The sequence below is a fragment of the Numenius arquata genome, chromosome Z, assembly GCF_964106895.1.
Source record: "Numenius arquata chromosome Z, bNumArq3.hap1.1, whole genome shotgun sequence".
Taxonomy (NCBI): Eukaryota; Metazoa; Chordata; class Aves; order Charadriiformes; family Scolopacidae; genus Numenius; species Numenius arquata.
Genome location: NC_133616.1, coordinates 63,431,037 through 63,448,718, shown reverse-complemented (window position 1 = coordinate 63,448,718; position 17,682 = coordinate 63,431,037). Strand labels below are relative to the sequence as shown.

The 17,682-nt window shown below is 42.6% G+C and overlaps 1 protein-coding gene across 1 annotated transcript in view; it reads right to left on the bottom strand.

Moving 5' to 3' along the window:
• MAN2A1 (mannosidase alpha class 2A member 1) overlaps window positions 1-16,534 on the bottom strand; it is a 123,994-nt gene extending 107,460 nt beyond the window's left edge. The window contains exons 1-2 of the mRNA XM_074166030.1: window positions 16,400-16,534; window positions 3,448-3,708 (exon numbers count right to left, since the gene is read on the bottom strand). Of these exons, the coding sequence (XP_074022131.1) occupies window positions 3,448-3,708; window positions 16,400-16,534 (396 nt within the window). The remainder of the gene's footprint in view (window positions 1-3,447; window positions 3,709-16,399) is intronic.
• Between the last annotated feature and the right edge of the window lie 1,148 nt (window positions 16,535-17,682).

The following is a 17,682-nucleotide window of genomic DNA, read 5'->3' as shown; positions in this document are numbered from 1 at the left end:
CCGTCCCTCCCTGTGCAAGGCAAGGAAAGAAGTGTGAGTAGTAGAGCAGTATTAAGAATATTCCCTGGTATATTTGTTACTTTAGTATATGCATATAACCTTAGAAGTAAAGAAAATTATCAAAAAGCAGTTCAGCTACTACAGCCTACCATTCAGTAGGAAGGTACATGTTCTGATATTCTGCAAATGTGAAGCAAAACATGAGAACAGTTTAAACAAACATTTTACTTTCCATTCACAACAGTTAACATGTCCAAGAATTTAAACCAACACATTTTACCTCAAAATTCACAATTCACATTTACTGTAATTTATTTCTAGAGCACATCACTTAATACAGTAATAGAGTGTACAAGGAATAACCTGTTAACAATCCAGTAACTTGAAAACATGTAATCATAGGTCCACATGCTTTACTTTTCTGCACAGAAGTCTTAAAAGTAAATTAGAAACACAAACACTCAGATGTTGCCTTTAAAAAAACCCTACTTTATCTGTAAAATATATATTAAGGTGGAGCCTACCCCTGAAGAGCTTAAGAGCATTATGAATGATATATCAGAGGTTACAATTGTTCTAGTATGTGTACTTATTCATCTTAAGTCCACTGTCTTTCTTCGGCAATAGAAATGCTTTCACTTCTAGAATGAGAAAGCTGGACTTCAAAATTTAATCTTTGCTGCAGAGTACTACGAATATTTATAGTATTCCCACAAGACTCCCAAAAACAGTACAGATCACAAACTTCACACAGTATTCTCAGCGCTCCCGAAACACTCCATTAAAACTGAATGTATAAGAGTCCATGAACGCACAAGCATCACCAGAAAGCTAAATAAATTCAACTTGAAGTGTTTGACTTTAAAAACTTCAACCTCCCCAGTTCATGCCAACCAGTCAACATGCTATATGTTCCTCCTTTTTGACCAGAGTTCCTATACAAACTGGAGACACACAAGAAGCTGAAATACAGAAATGGCATTCAAAATGGAACACAGTACCTGAGATTTTTTTTTTAACTATTGGTTCTTGAACATTCTTTACCTCTCTATCAAGACCCATCTACACATATACCCCTAATGTTTACATACAAAATGTAAAACCTGGGCAAGATGGGGCTACACAGGAAATGGAAGAAGGGACAGGCAACCTGGGAAGAGTATAGGGATGTTGCCCAGCTGTGTAGGGATGAGGTCAGGAAGGCCAAGGCACAGCTAGAATTGAACTTGGCAAGGGACGTAAAGAAAAACAAGAAAGACTTCTACAGGTACATTAACCAGAAAAGGAAGGTTAAAGAAAATGTACCCCCCCGAAAGAGCAGCAGTGGGGAACTTGTATCAACAGAGGAGGAAAAGGCGGAAGTTCTCAATAATTTTTTTGCCTCAGTCTTCACTGGCAACCCCTCTCCTCCTAGCTCTTGTGTTGATGGCCCACAAGTTGAGGACCCAAGTGACAAAGTCCATCCCACTATAACTGAAGACATGGTACGTGATCACCTAAGGAATCTGAAGATATACAAGTCCGTGGGACCTGATGAAATCCATCCCAGAGTCCTGAAGGAACTGGCTGATGAAGTTGCAAAGCCACTTTCCATGATATTTGAAAAGTCATGGCAGTCAGGTGAAGTCCCTGCAGACTGGAAGAAAGGAAACATCACACCCATTTTTAAAAAGGGTAGAAAGGAGGACCCTGGGAACTACCGACCTGTCAGCCTCACCTCTGTGCCTGGGAAGATCATGGAACAGATCCTTCTGGACGCCATGCTTGGGCACATGGAGGACAGGGGGATGATTCATGACAGCCAACATGGCTTTACTAGGGGCAGGTCCTGCCTGACTAACCTAGTGGCCTTCTATGATGGAGTGACTATGTCATCAGATAAGGGACGACCTATGGATGTGATCTATCTGGACTTCTGTAAGGCCTTTGACACAGTCCCCCGTGACATCCTGCTCGCCAAACTGGAGAGATATGGATTTGATGGGTGGACTGTTCAGTGGATAAGGAATTGGCTGGATGGTCACATCCAGAGGGTAGTACTCAATGGCTTTAAGTCCAGATGGAGAGCAGTGACAAGTGGTGTCCCTCAAGGGCCTGTGCTGGGACCGGTACTGTTCAACATTTTTATCAACAATATAGACAGAGGGGTGGAGTCCACCATCAGCAAGTTTGCAGACGACACCAAGCTGTGTAGTCTTGTCGATACACCAGAGGGACGGGAGGTCATCCGGGACCTGGACAGGCTGGAGAGGTGGGCTCAAGTAAACCTCATGAGGTTCAGCAAGAGCAAGTGCAGAGTTATGCACCTGGGCTGAAACAATCCTCGCTATCAGTACAGACTAGGGGATGAGGTATTAGAAAGCAGCCCTGAGGAAAGGGACTTGGGGGTGCTGATGGATGAAAAGCTGGACATGAGCAGGCAGTGTGCACTTGCAGCCCAGAAGGCCAATCACATCCTGGGCTGCATCAAAAGAAGTGTTGCCAGCAGATCCAGAGAGGTGATTCTGCCACTTTACACTGCTCTGGTGAGACCTCACCTGGAGTACTGTGTGCAGGTCTGGAGCCCTCAATATAAGAAGGACATGGATCTGATGGAGCGGGTCCAGGAAGGCCACCAAAATGATCAGGGGGTTGGAGCACCTCTGCTACGAGGACAGGCTGAGGGAGCTGGGGTTGTTCAGCCTGGAGAAGAGGAGGCTCCGGGGAGACCTAATAGCGGCCTTCCAATACCTGAGGGGGGCCTACAGGAAGGCTGGAGACAGTCTGTTTACAAAGGCCGGCAGGACAGAACAAGGGGTAATGGCTTTAAACTGGAAAAAAGCAGATTTAGATTAGACATTAGGAATAAGTTTTTTACCATGAGGGTGGTGGAGCACTGGAATAGGTTGCCAGGGGAGGTGGTTGAGGCCCCTTCCCTGGAGACATTCAAGGTGAGACTCAACGAGGCCCTGGGCAACCTGCTCTAGTTGGAGGTGTCCCCGCTGACTGCGGGGGGGGTCAGACTAGATGACCTTTGAAGGTCTCTTCCGGCCCAGATGATTCTACGATTCTATGATTCTAAACCAAGACTATCCACTTTATTATCCAGTTTATTTGTCAACAATTTTAGAACAATTTGGGGAAACCAAAAGAGACTCTCAAATAAATTCTTTCCAAAGAGCTTCTGATAGTATGGGACAATAACCTGAGTATAACTGTTTAAAAACCCTGGGTTCTGTTTAGCGTTTTTAAGAACTTTCCAGCTTTCTGAAATGTTAGCTCTTCACAATCACTAATCAATTTCTAGACAGTTTAAGAAAGGCAAAAAGGAACAGTTTCATAACACAACAGTGACCTGAAAAATTCTATTATGTCTTAGAACCAAGTTTTTACCAGTGATTAGACATTTTCAGAATTAAAAGGTAATGACACCTAGCACTTCAGTAGAATGAATGACATACTGCTTACCTGTACACCTGAACCATGACTTCCACTTTTTGAAGCAAACAAACAATCCTCAGAATCAACTGAGAGCAAAACTGAAGCAGAAGGAGAGAGCTCAGAGACAGATCCTTGACTGAAGTTTATAGCCTCTGCATTTTTTTGGCCATCCTTTACTGATTCACTCAGGTTGATCACAGAATCTCGTATGTTTGAAATAATCTCATTATTTTCTGCTAACAGGCGTTCTAAATGATCTATTTTCTCTTGCAATATTGAAAGCTGGCCCTGTAAAAAAAAAAAAAAGTAAATGTCAATTATTTCTCAGACCAATTATTGACAAAATTTTAAAAAAAAGTGTAGCAATTGCACAATAGTATATGTTCACACACAAATAAAAAAATCAAATGTTTACTCTGCATTTCATGTAAAGGCTAAGTAATAAAAATTTGAACCACCATAGGAAACCTTCTCCTTTCAGGATAAGGGAAAAGATCAAAAATTAAATTTTCCACTATGAACTTGAATTTGCAGCACAAGATCTAATCAGTGATACAAAGATATTCTTAAAAGGTCACACTGTTTCAAGCATCAATTAAGCAAACTGCAACTTTTTTCATGTCTTTCACAGATTTGCAAAAATCTGATCTTTTCATTTATCATAACATCAGAACATCAAAGAGAAAACCATTTTTAGAAGGCAGTCACATCATGATGGCATTAACAGGATATATACATTTTAGGCTTTTCCTGTACATGTAAAATAGTACTTCAATATATACTTTCTTATTTTCAGTGAAATTTACAGAGAAACGAACAAATGCACTTTATGGGGGTAAAATATCCCTTAACAGCCTGATCATAGAATTAATCTGTATAATTGGACCATTACAAATATTAAGATAACTGATAGTACTTTCAGTCAGAGTGTCCTATTCAGTTGCCAAACATGAATTTGTAGATGATTCTAGTGTGTACCACAAGAGAAGGATATAGAATAACATCAGTGTGAACTGAAAGAAGTCAAAGTATCTACCAAAGATACTTTGAAGGAGAGACAGATACCACAAAGCAATTTAATACTAATCACTGTATTGCTAGAATACAAGAGGGGACATAGCAGAACAAGATACCTGGAAATGCTGCTGCCCTCTTATGTACTAGCTGCTCCTTCCACATGATCTGAGGTATGCTTTATCAGGCATGAATGTGTTAGCTTTTACAGAATCACAAAAGGCCAGATTATTTAACATGTTTTTAGGGACATTTAGCCTTAACAGTAATTTATTTCTTTCCTTAGACTGGCTTCTACCTAACAATAATAAGAAAAGATAGAGAACAAAAAGCCAGTCACTTCCTGTTATTACAGTTGTGGTTAGACCCCAAAATATACAATATATGATTAAGTTTTTTTCAAGAAGCTGTCATTACAGCAAAACCCACTGCAGATTCAGGCATTTACATTTATCCATTACATTCAACACAAATAACATTGATTCAGTAGACAGCTACTCTGTGCTCTATGATTTTAATGACAAGTAAAACTTTTTCCTGGCACCAGTGACTTATTTTCTAAGTAATATAGATTAATATTAGAAACAACAACTGTACATGATGCTTTTTTTCCCCTTTGACAATAAATCACTTGAGGTCTTTTTTTTTTCCATTTGAGCCACAAAGTGCTTCCCTCAAATGCTAAGTTAATTCCAACTTCTGTAGTTAGGCTGCAGTTTGCAAAGGATTAAGCCTCCTTTCTAAACTGTGATGTGTACTTTCTTTTAAATTCTGTTCACTTTTGAGAATAAAAATAAAAATAATTAAAAAAACCCTTACCAAGAGATACCAATCAGCCTTTTGGGTTCTACTAAATCAGCATTTCTATAATTCTATCTTTATGGAAGTACTTTGTAATTCTGCAGAACATATGTTTCAGTATTTTTTTTTAACCTATTGGTAAGTTTTTCCCTTCATTTTCTGAGCTGTGTAAAGTGCTGACCCACTGGTTTGGTTTTTTTCTTAGACTGATACGTCCTGAAAATGCTAACAGGTTTTAAAATGCAATACAGACAAACTGTTATTGCTCCACAAAAGACAAAAATATATTTTGACAACAAATTCAGATTAAGCTAATTGAGATGTAGGGCAAACATCCTAGAATCTCAACAGTTTAAAGACAAATACTAGAAACTTTTAAAATAGATGAACTGAAAACAACAGAAAATCAATATGCAGATGATCAGATGCTGGAGAGACAAAAAAAAAAAACCCAAACTGTTGTCCAATGCCCCCTGGTGGCACAAAAGAAACAGCAAACAGACTGAAATCTTTAAAATGCTCTATTAAGATAGCGTACACACATTTCTGTGTAAAATTAGTATTTTCCTTTTCAATGTCTGTGACATTTTAAAAGAAAACCAGGTTTCTCTACTCAGAAAACTAACAGCTTATTATGCCACTCACTCTAAAAACAACATACACAAAATAATACTGATTGGGGCTTTACAGGCTGCCCAACATAGGTTCTGTTCTTTATATTCCTAAGAAGCTAAAGCATAGCTGCCATCTATACAAAATTTTACTTGCTTCACTGCACATGACTATAGTTCACCAAAGTTACCAAGTATGTAAGCAGCTAAAACGTCATTCACGCCTATCTCACCACGAGATATCCTACCTCTACAACTGTAAAATCAGACAACTGTTTAAAATTTATATTCTCATTCACATGTGTTCTAGAAATATTTTATATCTTCCTACAAGAAAAGAATTTTATAATGCTTAGCAATAGCCTGTCAACTACCAGGTCACAGATTACACCATCAGTCTGCCTTAAGTCATCTAGCCAATTATAGTCCCTCCAGCACTGATCAACAGCAGATAAAAAAACCAACCACACACCAAATAAAAAAAAAAACACCCAACATTAAAAAAAAAAAACCCTCCAAATACAGAATCACAGAATCTTCTTGGTTGGAAGGGACCTTTGAGATCACCGAGTCCACCCAACCAAAAAAAAAAAAAAAAAACCACACACAAAACACACTACCAAACACAAAAACAAAACGAACACCCACAACCGCACACCACACCCACCCACCAACAGACACAAACCAACAATCTCGGGCACTAGAGCATGCCCTGAAGTGACATGTTTAAACTGATCCTTCCACCGGCATATACTGCCAACCCCTAGCAGTCTGATATAAACTTCCAATTTGGAGGTCATGTCATATTTCCTATCTCCAAGATGGACCTTTCATTTTACTTACTACACTTTAAAACTTCAAATATCTGCAATAACAAGTTCCACCATTTTACCATTTATTATGTGACAAAACACTTTTCTTTGTAAACTAAGTTCTCTGCTTCCTGTGTCAAAAGAAATAGTAATTTGTTCCCTGACCATCTTCAAAAAACTATGATTTTACATGTGTGTATACATTAAGTATATATCTATATACTTTCAGTAATAATTTAAGCTGGAGGTTTCAAGTGCTCCGAAGAGCAGTGATTTTCAGAAGTCAGTTAAAGTACATTACTTTAAAAGGTAGATGTTCTGTTACTTTGAGGAAAAAAGATCCTTATGAAGGAACTCCCGCTGTGGAACTTAACAGAGGACATTAATAAAGACAATCCTGCTTTCTTTTCTGAAGACGATGAGATGCATCCTACCTCTCTTCTAAAGCATTTTAACATGCCATGTTAAAGGCATGTTAAAACTTGAAGGCAATGTCAACTTGAAGGCAAAACATGAAATAAAAAGCTACAGTTAAGGACATGTAACTATGACCTCATGCAGTACCCAAGTTAACCCAAATCTTCTCAGATTTTAAAAATATTTTCCATTTGTGTTGTAAAATGCATCAGGCATGAAAGTTAACTTTAAGAAACAGCAGTGTCACAAAGTAGAAATGGATCCCAGTTTTCATTCAGTATGAAAATAGTTCATGTGAGAAATCCATTCTCAAGTTGAAAATTTCACATAGATCCAAATTAGGCAAAAGCTAAGTCTACTTTCACTGGACATTCAACTTTTCTCCTTACTTATTTTAAATAGGAGTAGATAATGCCTGGAACCTAGTATTCAATAGTACAATTGTTTTAAAATATGAGCTAAACATGGAAAATATTGCAACTCTTCAAGACAACAAAATTAACATATGAAAATAAATGAAATTCAGTTTCAACATTTTTAGAGGAAGGCAAACAACTTACACTGCCCAACTTCAAACGTCAAGGCCAAGCAGCACAAAACAGCGAAGTTACTCTAAAACTGTTTCATCTTATTAATTGCTAGTAATGGATGTTGATTTACTAGTAAAACAGATTAGAAGCATGTTACAGGTGGCACTAAATAGGTCTAATTAAAATATAAAACACACAGATCCTCTCCATTACAAAAAACAATGTACTCTAAAAGAAGTTTGTTTTAAAACAATTTTGAAAATTTTCCACACATTTGGCGGCAGGGATTTTTTTTTTTTTTTTTTTTAAATCTGAGCAGTGATGCACCAATTTTACCTTAACCAATTCTGCTTGAAATTTTGTAATCGACAGGGCTTTGTGGATAGCAAAATTTGGCCAGCTGCACACTTCATAAATGTCAGCAGACCTCCCCCTGACTTTATAGCATCAAGTCTTCTCAGAAAAGAAGCAATCCTGATCCAAGACTTTAAGCCCTGCCTAACTGCACAGAAAATTGGAGGTACATTGTCTGGGTAAGTATATCTTAGTCCAAATTAATGCCCAAATTAAAGGGTGGTCTGTTAATCTACATACTTGTTTTAACAGAAGGAAATGCAATGTAAACGTAGGTGAATCGCCTGGCCCATACAACCAGTTAAAAAGTTTTTAACAACTTTGGTGTAAACTTCTTTCTTTCATTTCTGTCTGCCTTTATATATTTGTAAGATTGTGTAAATAAATATCTTATTAAAAAAGCAAGAAAGGTAACCCTGCTGTCACTCCACAGCAAAGCAACTATTTCTACAAGAAGTACAAAGTGCCAACAAATCCAACAGTACTCAAAGTAGGTACAGCTGCACTGGTAGAAAAATGACATCATGTGAGCAGCACATCTGTTCACCATCAACCATTAACCAACAAAATCTGCCCATGGGAGGACAGCACAGGTCAACATACCCTCCTCCCATTTGGAACAAAAACTGTCCATACCTGCTAGCTGCACTGAGCAACCTGCCGCTACCACCACATGAACCAGCTACAACAACCAGTTCCTTATGCTTCAGTCAGCCTGAACTCTTCAGCAGTTTTCATGCCCCAAATACTCCAAAGCAGTCTGCTTTCCCACTGCCCTCTGCTTGTCCTTCTCTGCTTGCTTCTGGCCTGATCTCTCCAGAAAGGAGCATACTGCCACCCAGCACTGGGAGGAAAGTCCAGTATGACAATGAAACATCAAGCTGTTTTATTCTGGGGAAGTGGAGAACAGTTATTTTCTCCCATCTAAGCACCGCACACTGCAGAAAGGATATTAGTTGCAACTTTCATATCCTCAGTGAACATTCGCTTCTCTAAATGCAGTCACTCTCAAGAGGCCACTAACGATCGTTTCACCAGGAAAAAGACATCTAGCTTAAATAACTGAAGTGGGAGTGTGACAGGCCACAAATAAGGAAATCTCATGGAAACAGGCAGGCAGAAGAGAAATCCACATTAGAGAGTTCTGAGGTTAGGTCAGCTGTAACTTGAGTATTTGTACCCAGACTTAGCCAGAAACCACCAAGTGCTTGGTTCAAAACCAGCCAGAGTCCATGCTCCTTTCTCACCCGCGTGAACAAGCAAGAGACCACAAAGGAGCTGGCAGTGTCCTGCATAAGAGGCTCTGGTGCACTGATGAGCTGTGGTGAAGAGAGCAGAATACGGCAATGAACAGAGTTCTCCAGTGGATGTGGAATTCAAGTCAAGACAGTTGCCTATACAGATTTACTGTGGTAAATCATGAGGAAATTGGACTCAAGTCTCATTTTCTGGCTGCGCTGAATGGCAGTCATGAAAATAATTTTCTGCACTAGTCTTGTCAATAACTTTTTCCAGGTATATCTGTACATCTTTTACATACTAACTTCACCAAAATCTTTATATAAACCTCTGTTCAAATGCCAGCATACCAATAAGGTAAGACCAAAAAGCATTCTCTGTTCACTGTTAGAGCACTGTACAGTGAACAGAACATACTAAATGTAGAATTAAACAGCCAGCTCCTGTACAGAAAAAGCAAGCAGATAAAACTTAAAAACGCAACCTGAGGTAGCATCAAAGCCTAATATTCGAACACGCTCTTTCAGCATGTATTCACATTGCAAGGTAGGACATAGAACAAAAAACCAAGCATACAATGCATCGGTCAAAAGGACAAGCCAAGGTTTAAAGCCTTTATTAATCTGAGCAGAAGGTTTATGTGCATTTGTGATGATGAAAATTACAGAAGTAACCTTGTTAATAATTTCCTACCTTTGAAGTACCATTCAAAACAAGCTCACTTTTCGAAGACATTGGAATTCTTCTGAACTGAACTACAAAACAGAAGTCTGTTCTCTTAAAAAATGAGAAAATTCTATCCCAAAGATGCAGCAGCCTGACAAATAGATTCTATGAAGCTGATGGACTTCCACATTCAATTTTACCAAAGGCAGCAATAACAGGAGTGTTTAATGTACTATTATCCTAGACTTAAGTTTCATGTAATTCACTGAGATAAAAATAAGGCATGCTGTTAGGGACTAATTTGACACCATCATCAGTGATCTGAAAGAAAGAAGAAATGAAAGGGAGATGGAGACAAATCTAGAAATACTCCCTGTTTAAAGTCAATTAGTCTGAAAAATGTTCACTACTACTATGGCTGATATGCTTCAAGTTCATTTCCTTTTTGATTCCCCTCCCTGCCCTATACTTAATCTTTATTTAAATGGGTAGCAGTACAAAACTGAAGCACAGCTTACATGGCATTAAGAGCATGAGCATTTTAATAACGTTTATTTATATTTGAACAAGTCAAAACTTAAAATAACAAAACCATGTGTAAGAAAAATAAAAGGTCAAGTAAACAAACTAGGAAACTTTCTCCATTTAGTTTATACAGTTTAAGTGAGGTATTAACACCAGGTAGCAGAAGGAAGTGCTCATTTAGAGGTGGTGTTACTACTTTTATGAAAAATACATTTTGCTCAACATTTTACACCAGATTTAAAGACTATAATTTCAGGAAGCTATTAGCTTCTGCTTGACTACTGCTTAGCCAAAACTTTACACAAAAAGGGCAAGCAATGAAGACAAATACACTCTGTGAACATTAGGAAGTACAAAGAATTGTTACTGACCTGTAATTATGTTCACAAAGATGGCCCCTCCTGCTTTACAAATGTGCTAGAAGCTCAGCAGAAGAAACCCTAAATTTTCATTATCTTACACTCAAGATCATTCCCGTGACACTCAAAGGCTTTTAGATGGTGAACTTACTGGGTGTCGTTAATAGCATTTTGTTTGTTTGCTTTTTAAGTAAGTCAACATGTTTCAAATCCAGGAAAATTATTCCTTCTGTAGATTTCTTCACTCAACATTCAATCTTCTCTGATGTGAAACTCATAAGAACACTTATAAAAATCACTGTGCCCACAATTTTGCAGCACTCAGAAGTCAGAAAATGACAACTTCAAGATTATGTACAACCTAATTGCCACTATTCACATTTTAGAGAAAAACATTTCCTAAATACCTAATCATGCTGCTTCCAATACTTCTGCATACAGAAGCCCTGTTCCTTGTTATCCAGCATCGGTCTGAAAGCTCCCCAACAAGCTCATAAAAATACACCGATTACTAAGAACGCGCAGCAACAAAACGTGTGTATTTATAGTCCACGTAAGCCATTGATTTCAGCTAGTTCACTACAACAAGGCACCTAGCAAAACTCTAGCTGGAAAATGTGTTTATAGTGTAACAGGAGCTATTTCAAAACAGGAAGCATACAAACGTGCCGACACTGGAGGGAGCCGAGGTTTGCACTGCATAGAATTGGGGCATGGTAACTACCAAGCATGAGCTGATATGCTGCAGTTACAGCCACGTAACAGAGACTCAGGGCTGACTGAGGGTAGTGCTTCCTTACAGTAGGGGAAGTACCACCTCAGCAGTACTCCCGAGCAAAGCTCACAAGGTGCCTTTGTTCAACACAGATTCAGAGAACCGCTGGTGTTTCTGCCATGTATTTGGTCCTAATTTCCTACTATTACTGCTCCACCCTACAATGATTCATATTTTGGCCAGGTGGTACTATCAAATTATTGGCAAGCTCAGATGAAATAACACTCCATAACGCAACAACCTCTGCTTGCGCCATTTGTGCGTATTTGCTGCATTGTGTAGATGCCCTGAAAGTATGAATCCAGTAAAGAAGCTTTAGCAGTACCACCAACAGCCAGACCACTCGTTCTTTTGTTTCCAGTGTCCTTGCAGCAAAGGATCAAGTCAGCTGCTTTTACAGGAACTGTGTTTGATCACATCTGTTCAATGCAATGCAACTAGTGAGCCCATAAAAGCAGTTAACACACCTAAGATCTAAGGTTCAAATAATGGTGGTCAAAGGTGAGGGCAGGGCAGGGGGGGATGAGGGGGAGAAAACAGAGGGTGAGGTTGGGGGGATGGAAGAAAAAGATCTTATTCAAATAACAATTTGTTTAGAAAAAAAAACAGTAAGGATGGAAGTTGCTGTATGTTTGTACTTCACCTTTTAATAAAGTTTAAAGGAAAGACCAAAGATAAAAAGGAACAATCACTCTGTGCCATTCCAGTTATCAACCGGAATCATGGCAGTCTTGAGTTTAAAAAATGTGTTTCCAGAAACAACCTTGCACACAGTGGGGAGATATCCCATAAAAGCCAAAGCAAGCTGTGTTAAAGTGGTTAGAGGGAAAGCTCCTGTGCAAAGCATCACCTATGAGGTAGTGTCAGAGGATGTTGCATTGCGTTGCTGTTTTGCCTTGCTCAGGCATAAAATTCACTAAAAATGAATTTTCATGTGAAGACTACACAACGGCCATACATTTCTGAAGCAAGATACTCTCACAAAGAAATCCTCTGCTTTTTTTTTCTTTTTAAATGTGTGCCATGCTTGCTTAGGTGTGAATCTAGCAAAATTTAGAATCAAATTCCACAAGCTTCTGTAAATGAACGGCTTTTATAGATCTGTTGTAAGTCAAGGTAAAGTTAGTTGAGAAAACAAGCCATGTTAGGCTAATGATTTTTTTTTTTTCCCCTATTTTGGTCCAAAATACAGAATAGGTTACTATGGGCTTATCAGTATTTGGTATTCATCTGTATACAGTAACACAGGTTCTTTAAGATAAGCTGCTTATGGATTTATTCCACTTTAGACTCGATTTGAATATAGTTTTCATTTAGCAGTTATCAATTTAGCCCAAAAATCACTTGCACCCGATGCTGCAGAATAGATGGCATAGGACTAACCATCACCCTGAACCTCCCTCCACTATAGTCACACAAGATTTCCCAGAGAAATCTGTGTTGTTACAGATAAAAACAATATAATATTCTTCCACTATATTACGCTAGAAGACTCTTAGACAATGATCTGTACTGACAACTGGTACAATAATAACCTAAAAATGCACCTGAGGCATTCCTCCACCTTGAGCTGGTCTCTGTGCAATGTCGTAACATTCCTAGCCTGAGACAGGACACTAGGACACATCATATCCTGAGATGTGCCTGGGACAGGAGCACCCTATGGCTAGAAACAGACTCAGGGAGAAAGACAGAGCTTGTGATTGGTCATAGTAAGAATAAGACACACCTGACAATCAGACAGGACCCATAAAGAGATATGCAGGAATTGCAGAGGAGAAGGCAGTAAGTCTTGATCTACATGTATTATAGATACCTAGTCTTCCCAAAAATAACAGGGACTTCAGTTCTATGGCAACATACATATCTTCTGATATTATGGTTTAAATGCACCACTAATGGTAACAAGGCTATAAATCACTTTAGATCAAGTTCTATTATAGTTGCCGCGATACCACTTTACTACGGATAGGTGTGGATAACATTCACTGTAAAACTGACTAGCGATGCCAAACCCAACACCTAAAAAGACACGTCACCACTGCCTGCCAAGCCTGACCACAAGTGCTGTTTAGCATACCAGTGAAAAGCATTTACACGTATTTGGTTCAAAAGTATACAAAGGCATCTGCCTATGGATTTCACTCATCTTGAGAGATCTTATCCAAAAATTATTTCTGCAAAACATTTCTGTTGGCATCCTTGAACAACTAACCTGAACTCTTAAATGGGAAAGCAAGCTCCAGAAGGACAACTCTTGACTACACTGGCAGATAAGCCTGAAAGAAGAGAGATTCACAAAACAGCCTGATGCAAATTACTCCACGACTGTGCAAAGAGAAGGCACCTCGTCTGGAAGAAAATATGGAAAAGAAAGTGGAGCTGCCATCCTAACCATTTCTTTTACTAGTGGTATTAGGTACCATAACACTTTAGGTGAACGCAGACCAACAGGCACTGCCAGTTGAAAAATGCCACCTCTAATCCTGGCAGAAATTAAATAAAAAGCCTAGATAGACAAATGCTCATAAGCTAAACAGGAGGCTGCTTCCAGAGGTACCCACTTCTCTACTCTGAGCTTAGCGTAAACCATGTAGGTCAGGAAGAAACTAATCAATATGCAACTTCCAGGACATGAAAGGTGACGTGTACATTGTTACCAGAACTGCAAAGAGGAAAAGCAAAGCTGAAAAACTCACACGTTGTCAGAACAGAAAGATGTACAAAGTAAATCAATCCAATAACTTTTGAAAAAAGTCTCAAATCCTTTTCCTAAGCAAAAAAGGTTCTGACCTTCGCCATCAGGAAAGAGAATACCTTCTTAAATCTACAGACAGATGATCTACTGCTGCCATAGCTTTTCACACAAAAAAAAAAAAACCAACCACCACCACAACAGCTTGAAGTTTTTACATGTATGGCTAGTTTTATTTACGGTACGCTGAGTTCTGGAAACACTGCACTGACACAAACAACTTTTTGTCAGCTGAGGTAGGATTAAACCTGTTCCTTTCGAATATTTGTGGTGGCTTCTATTCCACTCTTCATCTTTTGCATTTACTTTAAACTGATGTTACAGGGCTCTAGAAGCATTTGTTAGCTGTCAGAGGTTTCCCAGTTGTAACAAAGTAAAAAATTTCTACCCTATGGGCAGCAAAAGGAAATGACAAAATCACATCAATTTAATTCTTAACTTCCTCAAAGGATAAAGCAGTAAGAAAGGAAAAGGTAACTGTTCACCCAAAGGAAGGACAAAACCAGCGACAGGCAGAGGATTCCCCAGTGAGAGACAGCAGCCTCAAAGACATTTAGATATGGAAAAGGCAAAAAGAGTAAACACTGGCAGACTGTTCTAGAAGATCGAGGGGAAGGAGGAGGACAAAAGGAGAAAAGGTTGTCTCTAGCTGACTAGATCATGTAGAGAGGTGTTACAGCAGATTAAACCCTTGATGACAAGAGGTAAGACCACGTTACACAGCAAACCAGCATTACATATAGGACACAGACAGGAATTTTGACGGCAAGACACTGACAACAGAATACAAACCATCTAATATATTTTCTGCCTGTTCAATGAAGTATTTAAACCAGCTTTCCTGTTCTATACTTCAGCTGCATTAAACTCAACTGGTAGTATAAGGACACATGAAGTGACTTCCACATGTAAGATACTGACCATATCACCAAAGCGGCACCTGTACTTAACTGTTACAAGTGGCAGTACTCTCCTGCTGGAGCTAGGAGTTATATATTGAACAGACACAGCTGCTGTAGCCAGACTTCTCTTGCTTTCTTCTCCTAGGCTTCTTTGCTATTCTCTTCGTTCCTGCAAAAACTGACCTCTGAATTGTAACTTGAAAGAATTAAGGCGTTACAGATCTGCACTCCTTCTTTACATTTAAATCAAGGATTTTTCTTTACAGTTAACAAAACTGTATTAACTACAACTTCTGCATTAAACGAAAAATTAATTATCCTATCAGTGAGATAATTGCTACTTTTTAAATAAGCCTTTTGAGTTCGTCTATTCACCTGAAGCCTCACTGCTGTACTAAAAAAAAACCTTTTATTTATTTCCCAAAAAAATAGTCCAGTGCGGGCAAAAATAAGCTAGAACTTTGCTTTCTGTATTTTTTTTTTGTCTACTATTATAGGAAAGCAGAGCTATTTATACACAGCAGTATTCTACCGTCCTGCACAACACACCATGTGCTCTCTGAAGTACTTTTTTCTTGTCATGGTTAAACATTTCTTATTAGAACACTACCACGATACACAGCTTTTAAGTTTCTGTCGCGCAGTGACAAGAAGGGAAAGTGAGGGACTAAAGAAGTGCCTCGTTTAACCGCCCGGTGCAGTCAGGTATCAGCCAGTTACGGCTCCAAAGCAAGGCTTAGCGAAGAGGAAAGCAGTAACAAATGCGAAAGTCGGTATTCCTCTAAACCTACCTGTTGATGCCACAGCTGAGCTCTACCCTCGGGTTCCCAGCTCTCCCCGTCAGCTCCCACCTCTCCCCAGCACTGGTTTCCACAGGGCGCAGTAAAACCCCGCGCTTCCCCTCCCGCTGCCTGCCCAGGTCCCGCGGAGGGCGGCCGCCGGCCCGTCCCGGGGAGGCCTCCTCCGCCCGCCCCGGTGCCGGCCGGGTGGGCTGCGCCCGCCCCCCCCCGCAGCCCCGCGCCGGCAGCAGCGCCGCCCCGAGGTGGCACCGCTCGTCCCCCGCCCCGACGGCCCGGCAGCCGCCGCACCTCGCCGCCGGCCCGAAGGGGGCGAGCCGCGCCTCGGCGCTCCGGCACCCCCCGACGGGGAGAAGAGAAGGGTGGGAGCCCGGTGGCGGCACCGCCGCCCTCCCCTCCGCCCCGGCCGCCGCCCCGCTCACCTTGGGGAAGGTGCCCTCCCGCCGGGGGCTCTTCGGGTGGTCGAAATGGCCACGGTCCAGCATCAGGTAGAGGGAGAAGATCACCACGCAGAAGACCGCGCTGCCGAACACCGTGAACTGCCGGCTCAGCTTCATCTCCGCCGCCGCCGCCCGGCCGGCCCCGCCGCCGCGCTCCTCCCGCCGCCGCGCTCCTTCAGCCGCGGCCGGCGCTCCCGGGCCCCACTAGCCGCTCTGCGGTCGGAGGAGAAAAGTTCAGCTGCCGCGGCAGGCGGCGGGGACTGCAGGCGCCGCTGCTCCCCCCGAGCGCGGGGCAGCCCCGAGTGCTCTCCAGAGAAGTGAGAGAAGTTGCCCCCCTGTGCCCCCCTCCCCCGCCTCCGCTCCGTCTCGCCCGCTGCCGCCGGGGCGGAGAGCGCTGCTGAGACCCCGCCGCCGCGGCGAGAGGCGAACCGAGAGAGTTTCCGGGAGCGGATCGCGTTCCCGGGCAGGCTTAGCGCCCAGCGGGGAAGTAGCGGCGGCGGCAGCGCTGCGGGGCCGCCCGAGCGCCGCTGCTTCCTCCTCCTCCCTCCTCCTCCTCGCCAGCCGCTCCGCTCCTCCTCGTTACCGGCAAAGCGGCGCCGGAGCCTAGCACCTCCTCCCCCGCCCGGCGGCCACAGCGCTGCCGCCGCCGAAGCACCGCGGGCCGCCGCGCACAGACGCTCCGCACCCAACGAGACCCCGACGCCACCGCCGGAGCGCCGCGCTCCGCCCCCGCGCGCCCGGGGGATTGGGCGGCACCGCGCGCGTGTGACGGCCGCGGCACCGCCCCCGCCGGCCCGCCCCGCCCCGGCGCCGCGCGGGGGAGAGGAGAGGGGGCCGCGTGCGCGGCGGCGGCGGGGGCGGCTGCGGCCCTTCCGTGGCCCGGCGGGTGAGGGGAAGGGGTGGCGGCCGTCGCCGTGAGGAGGACGAGGAGGAGGACCCGCGCTCACCCCTTTGTCCCGGTTCGGCGCCGCAGGGCCCGGCCCCCCAGCTGCCTCCCGCCTTTCCCGCCCCGCGGCGGCGGCGGCTCGGAGGCGCCGCGTAACGGTCTCCCTGTGCGCTGGCAGACCGTGTGTGGCAGCCTCCGCCGGGGGAAGCGGCAGGCCTGCCTTTGGGCTTCCGTCGTCCTTCCTGGGCCTCGCCCTGCCTCGCGGAGGAGCGGGGAACGGCAGCCCGGGAGAGGTGGGGGATGTGGGCTGAGGGGGTGACCTCTGGCACGGAATGAGCCCCCGCGTACCCGAGTTGTTTAGCAAAGACCAAAGCCACCT